The sequence below is a fragment of the Sitodiplosis mosellana genome, unplaced genomic scaffold (assembly GCF_009176505.1).
Source record: "Sitodiplosis mosellana isolate CC-2019 unplaced genomic scaffold, AAFC_SMos_1.0 Smas_scaffold_30, whole genome shotgun sequence".
Taxonomy (NCBI): domain Eukaryota; kingdom Metazoa; phylum Arthropoda; class Insecta; order Diptera; family Cecidomyiidae; genus Sitodiplosis; species Sitodiplosis mosellana.
This window is the reverse complement of record NW_022595272.1, coordinates 797,075-811,445: the sequence shown is the minus strand read 5'-3', so window position 1 is coordinate 811,445 and position 14,371 is coordinate 797,075. Positions and strand designations below refer to the sequence as shown.

Below are 14,371 nucleotides of genomic sequence, written 5' to 3'. Positions count from 1 at the left end.
GACAACTGTGTCCATGGATTTTACATTTCTACAAACGACACGTCTCCCGGGACTCGTCGTCGTGTTGTACAATATCATGTTATTGTTGTGCTTCGACTTCGTGGCTGAGAATCTAGCGGAAAAAAAATGTATGTGAAGCTCTGCATAGCAAACGAATCGTTCTCGATGAGAAGCTACAAATTGTCAATACGAATGTCTCTCCCAGTTAATTCAACGCCTTCATTCCGTTTGGTTCACATGCAAGCGAGTGCCCGCGCCTCTCCGTGTGTGTGTTTGTGTACGAGATGTACGCATTTTGATTTCTTATTTGGATGTCATTTTGCCATTTCTATTGATTGTTGTTATTATTTGCTTCATTTATGGTATTGTAATGGATTCCATTGCCAAGGCCAGAGCAGATCAGCACACATAGCCAGTGGTTGTGGAAGCGTTTATTATTTTTCATTTGATTCGATGTGTTTTTGATATGTGCAAGTCAGTGACAACTGTATCTATGCGATTCATTAGAGATACAAATATGAAAACCAACATGAAATGACACCGTTCGACGCGCAGATAGTTTCTTTTTTCTCTACTCTCCTGCTCTCTCTCTCTCTGCACGAAAGAAAGAAAAAGATATGCACGCAATGTGGTTTTGCAGTACTGATTATGATCTTTGTTTGGTCAATTGGCTCGGGCATTGTGCATTGAGTCGCCCGGTTACAGCTCACTTTGGTTAAATGGAAATGTAGCGCATCTGAAATGGCCATTCGTTCCGTGCAATCGAACGACATCTATTAATATTAACACTGAATTCATTCTACTGCAGGCTCTCCGTAGAGCGGTTCACTGACTCTGTTTCATTTCGTCAGTGAGTTCATGTTTTTTTGGCAACCCATTCATATGCACGAAAAAAATAAGATCAAGGCACAGCATAATCACGATAAGAACAAAGGCGAAGAGAACAAAATAAATTCAAGGAAAATGAATATCAAAAAAAAGTAAAAAGTCAAATCGACAGTCGCGACGCCCAAGTGCAAGGTCAAACGCCACGTAGAAAATTCGTTTCCTTTTTGGCCATTCGTTCCCTTTCGCTATACGTCGGACGCGACACAACACGATGACGTTATTCCAAAATAATCCGATCGAAATGATGCGATATTAAAAATTCAATCGGATTTTTTTTTGCTGCCTCAGAATGGCATTGTTATTGGTTCTGGCTCACTGAACCAGATGCTATCGCACACATTTACTGTCTCATTTCATTTGCTTAATGGCCATTTGTGTTCGAAGCGAGTTCAACCCAAAAAATTTGGCAACGGACGGCACGTGACTTCTTCTTGCTTCTTTTTTTCGCCTTGATGTTTTTGCGCGTCGCGAGCGCGTCTGATCTCATTCAAATTGATTTAAGACAATATGCCATGATCATTTGCATTTTTTTCTCGTGTTCTGCTCTAAATTCCAGCGAAATTCATCGATAACAATTCCGTTGCTGTGAATGTAGTAGTTTACCGAAAAAGAGTCGAAGCGAAAAGAGTCATGCCATCGGGCTATTTGTTGTGTGAATTACGTGTGTGCGCTGCACAGTTTGGCATCCATTACATGGTCGCATAAATGTCGAGTTCATTCGTTAAGCACATTTTGTGCATGTAATTTATAGTGACAAATAGTCAATTCTCGATAATCAAAATACATGCGCGCGCTTGAATTTAGTCAATTTTCCGAATTTGGTGTGCAAAAGGCGAACAAGAGATCGGACCCAAACAACAAGGATATCTTATTTATGTTTATTGCTCACCATAATAAATACCCAATATCCACATGTGCGAATCGAGAGACCGAGAGTGAGAGAAAGAGAAAGAAAAGAACACATATCGCCGAATCGATTTTGAGCTGCCTGCGAAAATTAAACGCAATGCACATTTCTCTTTCAAGGTGAAGCGACATTAATTGAATTTCGTGAAGAACACCACCATGTTTGGGCATTATTCTGTATCGCCGTATGTTCTTTTCACGTTTCACATTTTGCGCGCTGCGACCGATCCGATTTCTGGCTCTGTGAAACATAAATTTCAAGTGTATTGCTTGTTTTTTGTTATCTTGTGAGCGATTCGAATTGCTTGTCTTTGTTGTTCGTGTTTTTATTTTAGTTTTGGTGAATGCATTTTATCTTCAATGCGATATTGGATTCATGGGCGTTCATGGAAAACCGCACACAGACCGCAAAGAAATATAAAGAAAACGAACAGCAAGAGATTTAAACAACGTGTAAACCAACACTTTTTTGCTTGAGCTTCATTCGATTTAACTCGTTCGAACATCACCAAAACCAATTGCGTTTTACATAATACGACATGCATTCTCGTCAACACGTCAAATAAAATAAAATGCAATGTTTTTTCCGCTTTCGGGATACGCGCGCGCAAAACGATCCCAGACACGCCAGCGATAAGATTCGATACGGTGGAATGTGAGGAAAAAAGAGAGTAGACAATTCAAACAAGATGCATTTTACTGAACTGTTCGTAAATGAACAGAGTCATATTTTGGATGTAATTGTGTATGAAATCATTTTGTTTGTTTTTGCTGCGGGCAAAATTGCGCATCTCTGCAATTTTCTCTCTCTCTCTCTCTCTCTCTCTCTCTCTCTCTCTCTCTCTGCATTTAATTAAAAACCTCTTCGATTTGACGCGCTCAAGACAGCCGGCGACGGCGCGATTTAATCAGAAAAGATTCACGAGATTTTTTTCGTCTCTTCTATCTCTTCTGTAAACAGTTCACATCGTATATAGTTCATTAATTTGCATTGAGTTCATTCATTATTCACCACTTGATGATTCGCACGATGATGCTACTGGGTTTGCTGACACACTTGTTAGTGAAGCGTGTGTGTGTAGGTAGGTATGTGTATGTCGCAGCAAAAATAGGATTAAAGGAATAAACATTGACAGGGAAATCAAGATGAATTTGCGCGCATATGAAATTCCCCACTTGAATGAATGTTGAAAATTGTCGCGTAGACGATAATTCCAAAGGAAAACATTTTCGAAACACTAATCTCTTCATCGTCTTACGTTTGTTCGCTCGTACGCTCTCCCTCTCCCATGCACTTTGAATTTGTTATAAATTTTTCAGTTCATTTGCTCGAACCACCTCCGTATAGGAGGCGAAGTCTTGTGCATGTTATTTTGTCAACGATCGCGGTGCATTCTTTTGCATGTTTGTTTATCTAATCGGAAGCCACAGCCACACACATATGCCATCCATCGCCATGTAACTCAGACCATATGTGTATGTGTGTGTGCGTCTTTGCATAAATCATTGACGGTGACGTCGTCATCTTATCTTTGTTTGTGTCTATATACCTACATTTTCCAATCCACACCGTCAGCGCGTTTCGTGCAATACCTGAACACACTTGAAGCAAAATGACAATGGCATTATCAACACCAGCAATAGCAACTACACTGAGACATCAACACAAGGAAGAATAATTTTTTTCAAGCTGCGCATAGATGCGCATTTGATGATGTCTCGCGCTTTAGTACATCGAGAGCGTTTAGCAACGAATGAGTCTTGACTGATTGCAAAGTCAAGGCGTTTAGACCTGTTTCGTTTCAAACGGTTTTTTTCTTCTCTAATTTCACATTTATCTAGTAAAACGATGGACCATTATTCAAATTTTTATAAGAGTGCCATTGAAAGTGGATGCGACACGCCAAAAAGGTGAAAATCTGTTCTTTTTTTTCCTTTTTATTTTCCATTCGTCTACTTTAAGTGATTGAGTGCGTGCAAACTTTTACAATTCCGACGAAAAAATGGGATTACCGAGAAAAGAGCACAAGATTATATGTTGTTGTTGTTGTTGTTGGCTGCTCGTTTTGCCGCTTTCGGTGATTTTATCTGCATGAAATATTGGTGTTAGACACGAAATACAAAGTGACGGTTCTATGCATTGGCTACGACGACTCTTAAGTGGATATCAAAGACAGTTTAACCTGGATTTTCGTTAGTCGCCAAATAGTTTTCGTATCGCTTTTTTAAGCTTGGTCTGAAAATAATCGGTCGTGAATTGATATTTCGGAATGCGCACGGTGACAGAACGAGCCAAACCTAGTCGCCGGATATGTATCGAGACAAGACGATATATTTCGAATTCATTTCAACGTATTTTTCCACGAAAAACACTCGAAACGAACAATATTCGATTCAATATATCGATTTGGATTTTTAAATTGGAATTTCAATGGCAAGAAGAAAAAATCACGAAAACACATTTTGTGTTGTGCTGTGTTCTTACTGATTTTTGTTTGTAGTTTATGCACTTGCAAGTGAATATCGATAAACCGTGAAGCGAGTCATTTCAAGCGTCAGAATGAATTCACCTGTGGGATGTGGTGATGCACTGAGCGTTGGCTGTGATCGACAGAAACAATTTTTTCTCTTTTGAAAACAATTGAAATTCGCCTTGAGAACGTTCTATCGAAGGTGACTTGGTAATGATAGAAATAATCGAATCTGTTGAATTTTTATCGATGTTTGTTTCTTCAAACAATGAAGTTTTTTTTTATGCAAGAAGAAGAAGTATTAAGGAATGATTGAAAAGATGATAAATTGAAAAATCTAGAAAATTGTTTTAAAATCTTTCATGAAAAAATGAATAAAAAAAACTGCAGAGACAAATCTGAAAGTTTGACACTAAAAAACTATATAAATCAAAGTGAAGTCAAAGTGTTGTATTCAAGTGAATGCGAGCTGATATAAAAATGTCCATAGAATATGGTGGAAAGAAATGGAAAATCCATGTTGGATGGTAACAATGGCACAAAGCAATGGATAAACCGATAATAAGCGGTTGCATATATCATAAAGAAGCGTTATTCTCTTCTGTTTTAACATTTCTTTTGCTTGATAGACAATTGTAGCGTTGGTTTTGAAATCTCGAAATAGTTGTATCGATTCCAATTGTGGCTTTGAGAACGGCATTGCGGCTACACTCCAAATATTTATATAATTTCAATCGAAGACGAAGCATTGAATGGGCACACACCGATAGCAGAGATCGGTTGAAGAAAAAACTGGCGAGCGGTTAAAAAAGGAAACTTGTCGCGAAAAAAACAACAACACAAACACACATACACGCATCGAGTGAATCCATACAGTAGAGTTGTGTTGAGCGAATTGTGTGATATATTTGCAGAAAAATGCACTTTGTGAATCACGCACCGTGTTTGTGATGGAAACGATATGAACCCATTTAACGAGTTCTTTTGAAGGAAGTGAGATCATTGAGTGCAAATATGTGGCCGTTGGCTGCTTATTGTAACGGACCTATTCCGTTCGCACGATTTCAATTTATTCTCGAGGCGCGCCCTAAAATTATCTAAATTAAAAAATCCAATCGAAAACCATTTTCAATGCAGTACAGTTTTTTTTTATCGATAATTTTGACTAAATTACTTTTTTTTCTGTTGCTTGCATTTTGCTATTTAGATCGTCTGGACAAACATGGTTACAGCTGCAACAACAGAAATTGCGTGCAAAAAAGGAATTGCAGCACCGAGGCGATAACGATTATTATGAGCGAAATACGAACACAGGCCGACCTCTACGGTAAGACAAATGAACGATAACAGTGGCGTTGACAGTTTTCGATCATATTTGGAAAAGCAATAATTTTTTTCTCTCAATGTATCCTTGAATAGGTCACGTTCAAGTCAGTCGTCGCATCGATACGATGGCTATTCGAGCGATACAGGCGCCTTTGATTCGAGAGCGTTCACCGATGAAGTTGACTATCGCCGGCCGTTGCATGTGCAAACGCCGAATCGACCGAATGAACGCTACCACACCATCACAAAAACCACAACGATGACAAATGAACGTCCTTTCGTTTCAGTGAAACGGGCTCACGAACAGTCCAAGGCAAACAATAACATCATCGGGGTAAGTGTTTTCATTCGCGAGAATCGCACGTTTTTTCAATCAATTTTAGGCGATTCGAGTGCAATTTACTGCATTCAATTTGAGTAAATTACGCTGGTAGTCGTAGTGTGTTCGAATGTCAACATGCTCTAGAAGTAGTTGCTGTAGATGAATTAGTTGTACTTTTTTTTTGGCTTGTTGTACTCATTTCGAAATTTCGCTTTCATTTTTGTTCGGCTAATTTCAAAACAACAACATCTTCTTCATTTTGCGCGTGTATTTATTCTTGATTTTGTTTTCTTTTTTTTATTATTCGATATAATTTCGTAATGTTAACATAGTCACCATCACCATTATCAATATTGAATGCATCACCGCACGGTCATATTGCACAAGCACAATCACCAAATCACAATCAAAACGGGCTTTTATCAGTAGCTGATAACAATGAATTATCCCCAGTGCGTAACGGACATGCTCGATTGGTACGTATTTTAACACATAGCCGATAATCTTCGTTTAACGGATATATCCCTCTCGCGTGTCTTGCAACACATACATACATACACACACACAATCAATAGACATAAGTTACTTGACAATTCATTGGATGTGAGCTGGCCTTCGTAAATGCAAATGCAAAAGCAATAACAATTGGCTTCAACTCAAACCATAATCTACACTTTGGCACTTATACAAATCGCATTTGCGTATGGCATCGAGACCAAAAACCCAACCAAATTGACCTCAAACCAAAATCTGTCACATTGTGTCGAAAACAAAAGCCATGTGACACTTTGAAAACATTAATTAAATGGACCGTAATTCCGGCCAAATCCGATGCCAACAACGCTTTGAAATGCTACTGTTTGGTTTTCTTGTATTGCACATCATTTGACTTAATCACATTTTAACCCGAATGTTTTTGGTTCTACACATTTCTAATTTTTCTTATGCCCCTAATCAACCAATAATTTTACTTAATTTAATTTCATGTTTGCACACAATTTTCTATTTTCTTTTTCTTTTCGTTTTTTTTTTTCTTCTTTATATTTGTTGTCATCATTCGCATTTGATTTACTCACAAACACACACACACACACACAAACATAACATCAAAACTAAACTAAATCAAAAAAAAAAAACAATCACAAACATCGGCATGATTGCGAATACAAACGGATTGAATGAATGAAATGGGTGAACGCGCGCGCACACACCGTCTACAGGAGTCCGACAGTAGTAATAGTTCACCGTTATCGTCATCAAATATGAGTAGTAGTAGCCCATCGGTGACGGCATCACCACCGCTTGATAACCGAACAATAGCCTGCGATAGCACCGATAAAGTGCAACAACCGAACAGTGGAACGACAACAAATGGACCGATGATGAGAAACTATCACACAAAAGCGCCAATTATTATCGAAGAAAATGGTAATGAAATCGATGATGACACAAGCTACATGGCACTGGATCAATTGCTGGCATCGCTGGCACTCGAAAACGATATAATGGAACGGCATTTGTCACAAATCAATAATAACGATACCAACGGCATCAAATTCAAGCATCAAAATCAAACAAACGGTGGTGTATTTTCGTTTGAAACGAATGCACGTGATCATTACATCAGCAGCAATGGCAACTATCCAAAGGCCAAAACAAATGGATTCGACGAGAATCTCAACGATGTTCTAGCTAATTTAATTGAATTCACCGAAAATGAATCGCAACCACCGCAACAACAGCATCAACAACACAATACCAATATTCATATGAATTCCTATGCAAATGGCCATCATTTGGTCAACGGAAGCAACAGCAACCACCACAACCATCATCCACATTTGCCGCATTTTAATCATTTGAATAACAATTTCAACAACAATAACAATCATATCAGTAGTAATTATGTAACGACAAATGGCAACGGCATCAATAACAATCATATCAATCGCGCTCACAATTACCATGAGCCCAGCAATAATGCTATCAAACGGCTCACATCCGAATCTGAAAATAGCTCATCCGTATCACCAAGTCTGTCTGAACGAAGCAATGGCATTGTTTCGTGGAGCGATCAGGTATGCTGCAATTCGGTTCATCCTTCTTTCTCTCTGTATCATTTTAGAACTTTTTTTTTTTGAGTTTATTCCTTTTTTATACCGAAATTTCAAAAGCAATTTTATCCATGGACCACCAACACCACCACACAAATAAAATTCAGCGTCCTCAAATGTGGCTTTGAACAATTTGTTATCCATTTATATATTCTTGCGCAGCCTTCTAAAATCCAATCCATTAGATTGCATTTAGTGTAAAAAGAAATCTGCTCAATCATCTAGAATATTGCAAATTTAAATGTTCGCTTGTTATCAACACAATCAATTACATTACCATTCAATCGACTCATTGCATGCATCCATGATTGTACTAATGTTTCGTTCAAATGCAAATATATTTCATGATCCTCCATTTACAACCAACATCAATGCTTTTATAATCTAAACTTATCTATTGTATTAAGGCAACTAATGACCTGGGAATGTGTATAAAATGAAACATTGTTTTACAAATGTAAAAAAAAAACTATTCAAACATTTGCACGAGATTCATTTCCGTTTTTATTTGTATGCGCGTGTTTGAACAGGTACGTGAAGAGTCATTTTCATCATATCGATCTGAAACCGAGCCGGAAACATCGTTGGCTGGATCACCACGGCCCGAAACACCAGCCTTCCCACTCACACCTCGCACACCGTACGGCTTGAATGGCAACAGTCCAGCTCTGCCTCCAAAGAGTCCTACTTCAATTCGGTGAGCATTCAATTGCTTTTTTAATCTAATCAACTTAGCATAAGACTTTTTTTTATTAGTGAAACGAGTGAGATTTCATCTAAATCAATGACCCGAATCTGTGAATAATTTTTTTTATAAAAATTTAACCATATTCCCTTCCTATTATCCTTGTGTTTTTTTTGTTTTTCTTCTAATCTGGATTTCTTCTAATTTTTTGAAAAAAAAAAAAAAACAAATAAAATTCAAAATCAGACGCTTAAATATGATACACAACAATGGTTCAACATGGTCACTACGAAGTGGTAGATCGACAGCAACCACATACGATTGGAGGTGCGAAAAACGATACAAATCGTAACACATAATTTTCTATATTGCATATACGCCGCACGTTGTTATATCACCTTTGATGATTTTCTGTCACCATAGTGTATTGTTTCGTTTTGAGTATGGCAAATGCACGAAATATTCATGGCCAACATGTAATGTGTAGCTCCTGTAAAAGCTGCCAAGAAATTTGAACATGCTCGCAAAACCAATCGAATTTGATTGAATTTCGTTGACGAGATGAATGAAATAAAATGAGCATGCAATCGAGATATGGCTTCACATTTATGTGAATCATGTGTAATTTTGTCTGATCGCACCTGTGTCCGTGTATTTTACTAACAATTGAGAAACATTATTTTACTAACCATAAACTGCAATCATCGTAAACTAGCTCGTAAAATTTGAATACTTTCTATCGTTCAAACATTTTACGTCCAAGAAAACGCATTAATTTCATTAAAGCCGGTCTTCAAATGCACGTCAAGTTAAAGTTTTGCAGCATCATTTAACAAATTCATTTTATGGAATAGATTTGCATAACGTCTAAATATAACACCGTTTCAAGCATCAAATATCAAATGACTAACAAATGTTGTATTTGAATGTATTGTTATTGGCTGTTAAATAATCATATCATTTATTAACAAACCAATCGTTAGAAAATATTGCATCTCTTATAATAATTTATCTCTTTGCTCTCTCTCTCTCTCTCTCTCTCTCTCTCTCTTCTTTTCGAAACGAACAGCAAAGAGTTTTATTCTGGAGGACAAACGCATCATATAAATCAAAATGACGTTTCGTGCTACACATCACGTCGCAACTCAACCACATCGACGGCAAACAGTGAACCGCAGGAAATTGCACCGCATTTGGTGAAGTAAGTAGCATGCATGTGGCTTCATCACTCGTCGTTATTATTATTATCGGTATCATTGTGTATTCTGAACCATTTTCAACAGGTTTGTGCGTGATTCGTCGAAATTCTGGTATAAGCCAACAATTTCTCGTGAAGAAGCGATTGCATTGTTGCGAAACGCTCTTCCAGGCAGCTTCTTAGTACGAGATTCAACAACGTAAGTAATTTGTGATTGTTGTTGTTTGTTGCTGTGACTGATGATTTCTAATATATATATATTTGTTGTCAAACAGATTTGCGAAGGCATTCGGTTTGGTGTTGAAAGTAGCACATCCACCGCCAGGCGTACAGTCAAAGGGAACGGGTGATGAGCTCGTGCGTCACTTTTTGGTGGAGCCAACGACACGTGGCGTTCGGTTGAAAGGTTGCTCCAATGAGCCCGTCTTTACATCACTGTCAGCCTTAGTCTATCAACATTCAATCACACCGCTCGCTTTACCATGTAAACTGATAATACCGGACCGTGATCTACAAAATGTTGAATACCATTCACCGGCACAACAACAGCTTATGACTCAAGGTGCCGCTTGCAATGTACTCTTTTTATTCACATGCGACACCGAGTCACTAACTGGGCCAGAGGCCATCCGAAAAGCTGTTTCACTGTTATACTCGCGTAAACCGTTGCCCAAACCGACCGAAGTTCACTTCAAAGTCACACAACAGGGAATCACATTGACTGATAACACACGTCAACTATTCTTCAGGTAAATTCACTTGGAATTTTACGTTTTGAGTCATCATATTTGGATGTGTATTAGGAAGATATTCAAACATTTCGATTTATTTCAACAGAAAACATTATCCGGCTAGTAATATTTCGTTCTGCGGCTTGGATCCAGACGATCGACGCTGGAGCATTCGAGTCACCGGTGAAGTTCCAGTTAGCAACAAGTGAGTTTCATTCAACAATGAAATTCTGTATATTTTGTGTGAAAGAAACTCTATTCATAACGAATTTTATCTTTGAATCAATAGGACCATCTTTGCATTCGTAGCACGTCGTTCAACCTCATCCAACGACAATCAATGCCATGTTTTCTGTGAACTGGAACAAAATCAACCAGCAGCCGCAATCACAGCATTTGCCAACAAAGTCATACCGAGCTACGGAGCTCAACCGTATCTACGGGATATTTGAGGCAGCCTCCCTCACCGGACACAGCGGCTCAAAGTCAATTTTATTGACTTGTAAATAGAAAATTCACGAATAAACACTTACCATAAACATAGGAACAACAACAAGAACATATGAGGGATTGCACATTTTTAACAAACGTAGAAAAAAATGGGACAATTAATCAGTTCAAATGGACAACATTTAAATACTTAACAAATGTAACCTCTAAAACCCACGCATACACATGACGCGCACAACACAAATTACTAATTTGCTCTTAAATTATCGCTCTTTCGACGGGGGCAGCCAATTGGTGAACATTAACTCTCGCACTTTCCACGAAACTAAACACTTCAGACATTTTGGATCGAAAATTGAAAAAAAGAGAAAGAGAGTAAAACGGAATCGTAGGAAACATATGAAAATGAGCAAAAGATACTGTTTTGGAAACAAAATTGCAGTCGATCGTATCTTTCGAATGATTGATAGAAAAATATCTCATTCCCTAATCTGGGTGGATTGAAGATCAGCGAGTTGCTTTACCAAACCATAATAGCCACCGTTTTGTCTGTGACAGAAGCGGATGGCATGTGTACGAAAAAAAAAATTGAATTTTTTGTGTTGTTTGCGTGTCACCAAACGAAAATTGCTTTGTAAAATTAAGCGTGTTTTTAACTGTTTGTATGTAATTTCGTGCGATGTTAAATTGTATACAAGCCGTTTGTGCGTGTGACGAATTGCGATCGATCGATATTTTTCTTCATCGATTTCATATGTTGGATTTCAGATGGTACGAACATTGGCCAATCATTTCTTTGACAATGAAATATCCTGGTCAACCAGAATGTACGAAGAAAAATGGAATAACATATTCAACAACAAAATAAAATGGAACATATTTGCAACTAGTCGATTTACAAATAAAAAAAAAACCTAAATCATCATTGGCACAAGCACATTCGCACATCAATTACAATTCTACACAATTATTAAAGAAAATCGTGACTAAATACACTTCACATCTGTTGGCGAATTATTATTGATGTTTTTAAATGTGAATATTAAATGGGCAACATCATAAAACAAACTATATCATCAATTGTCTTCTAGCAATGTAACGAACTATTAATAATAATTGATTAACCATGAATCAACACTTGAATGTATGTAAATTAGTACTGAACTCGGTTCTACTTAAATTCATTTCGTCTTAGTTGTATGCACAATTTTTTTCCTTCTCTTCTTCAGTTTGTGTATATTTCTTTCTTTCTTCGTTTTTTCTCTTCATTTTTGACTTATTTTTTTTTTTTAATTTATTGTAATACCAATCCCATTTCCTTTGGACCCCTTTTTTTTTGTTCGTAGAAATTTTTACGGTTAATTTTTAATTTTACATTTGTAAGAGCTTAAATAAATCCGAAAGATGTCAAACGGAAAATGAAAATCAAAATATGTACGACACGTGAAATCACGTTGAACGACTTAAAAATCTTTTACCGAACACATTTCTTTTTAGTTGCGAATAAATACAACAAAACAATAATAAAATTAATATTAATGAATTATATATTTGTATGAACATTATGTAAAGGAATAATGTAATTCAAGGGAAAATATCAAAATAAAAACTACTAAATTGAAAAAAAAAATGGCATTTTTATTTCTGGCGCAATTTAATATAAGGAGTGACTTGAATTTGATGTGATCTATGGATTTGGGTTTTGTTGTGCTTGTCAACGAACTAAATCATCAAAAATTCCTGCAACAGAATCAAAGAAATTGTAATTATCCACAATTTCGATCATTTTAAAGCTGTAGCGTTCATATTGGCCTTCAGATTCCTCACATTTATAGAACTGACGTGCTACCTACTGCACCAGTTTGGCTATGATTATTTGGGAAACGGTTCCTTCAACCGGCCGTTTCAGCTAAACATTTTAGAAAGTTCTATTTGAGAATTAGAAAGAAATGGGTCAAAAACCAAAATGGGCACGTACTTATTGCTATTAGTTCACGTAAGAACTGGATTTCGACGGGGCAGACATATCGCGCAATATGTGTATAATTGTTTTTCCATTATAACAAAGATTTCCAATTTCTTCAAAGCGCTTGTTGTACACAAAAAAGAACAAGTGAAAAAAAATCGCATCTTTAAATGTGCCAATTCTGGCATTTCTTTGTTCAACTCTATTTTCCACGCATTTTCATTGTTACATTATTGTTGTGACAAAAATAATGTAAATTATGATTTTACTGGGCTGAAAAATTATATTATAGAAAAAAATTGAGAATAATCCAGAAAACAATTTATTCTATTCAATCTTCAAAAAGTAAGCAACGAAAAAACAATCGATTTCGGTCAATCAGACGCGTTTTTGTGAGGTAAACAATAGAAATGCAAAGACTTTGCAACTGTTCATCGACATACCAAAATTGTTCGGTATTCTCTGCATAAATTCTAAATATTTGCCCACATTGTCATTATTAAAAAAGAGTCCAGCTAAAGACAATCACGTTTGTGTACATAACCGAGATGTGCCATTGACCCAAGAGTGTGGATTTGATATAAAAGAACGTTGTCGAATGGATATCATCATCATTCGATTTCGTTTTGCGATATAATCATTCATAATGCAACCAAAGTTATTATTCTTATTATTTGCGAGTTCGTTCGTGGTAAGTAGCTAGTTGAAAATGAGCTTAAAAATTGATTTTTCAAGAGTTAAAATGGTTCGCTTTTTCTATAGTTTTTGGCTGCTGATCCAATTCTTGAATTCGGCGATACTGAACTAGAATCAGGACCCAAAGCATTGGCTTTCTCTGAAGAGTTTGAACCAGTGGCATATGATTACGATAGCGGTTGCCATTGCGATTGTGGATATTCTTACGATTGCGATTGCGATTGTGGTTATAGACACGTACCGCAAACACATAGATGGAACAGTAAGGTTTTCCGAATTTACAAACTACTCTTTATTCTGGATCGGAATTAAAATTAAACGATTTTTCAACTTATAATCAGGTGGAAACCATAATAACAAGAGAGCGACTAGACGTAGTGAAAGCAGTAACTACAGGAACCAACATGGAAACAGTGGAAACAATAGACGTAATCATGGAAATGGGAATCGGAAACGACACAACGGTAACAATCAAATCGGACAACGTCAGAATCATTACCATAAACATTCAAATCAACGTCAAAAGCAACAGAATCAGCACAGAAATCAACGTCAAAAACAACAGAATCAGCACAGAAATCAACGTCAAAAGCAACAGAATCAGCACAGAAATCAACG

At 37.0% G+C, this 14,371-nt stretch overlaps 1 protein-coding gene across 13 annotated transcripts in view; it reads left to right on the top strand.

Annotated features, from left to right (window-relative positions):
* The window catches only part of LOC129569175 (probable serine/threonine-protein kinase ndrD), a 102,251-nt gene extending 89,530 nt beyond the window's left edge, over positions 1-12,721 (top strand). For 8 of the 13 annotated variants that reach the window (XM_055447767.1, XM_055447766.1, XM_055447770.1 and 5 more), the window contains 11 exons: positions 5,473-5,592; positions 5,685-5,925; positions 6,246-6,389; positions 7,134-7,991; positions 8,558-8,724; positions 8,959-9,039; positions 9,782-9,913; positions 9,996-10,109; positions 10,186-10,659; positions 10,748-10,846; positions 10,931-12,721. In XM_055447767.1, the coding sequence (XP_055303742.1) occupies positions 5,473-5,592; positions 5,685-5,925; positions 6,246-6,389; positions 7,134-7,991; positions 8,558-8,724; positions 8,959-9,039; positions 9,782-9,913; positions 9,996-10,109; positions 10,186-10,659; positions 10,748-10,846; positions 10,931-11,093 (2,593 nt within the window). In that variant the 3' untranslated portion in view covers positions 11,094-12,721. The remainder of the gene's footprint in view (positions 1-5,472; positions 5,593-5,684; positions 5,926-6,245; positions 6,390-7,133; positions 7,992-8,557; positions 8,725-8,958; positions 9,040-9,781; positions 9,914-9,995; positions 10,110-10,185; positions 10,660-10,747; positions 10,847-10,930) is intronic. The other 5 variants (XM_055447769.1, XM_055447768.1, XM_055447772.1 and 2 more) reach the window with 5 other exon arrangements.
* Positions 12,722-14,371: the final 1,650 nt, after the last annotated feature.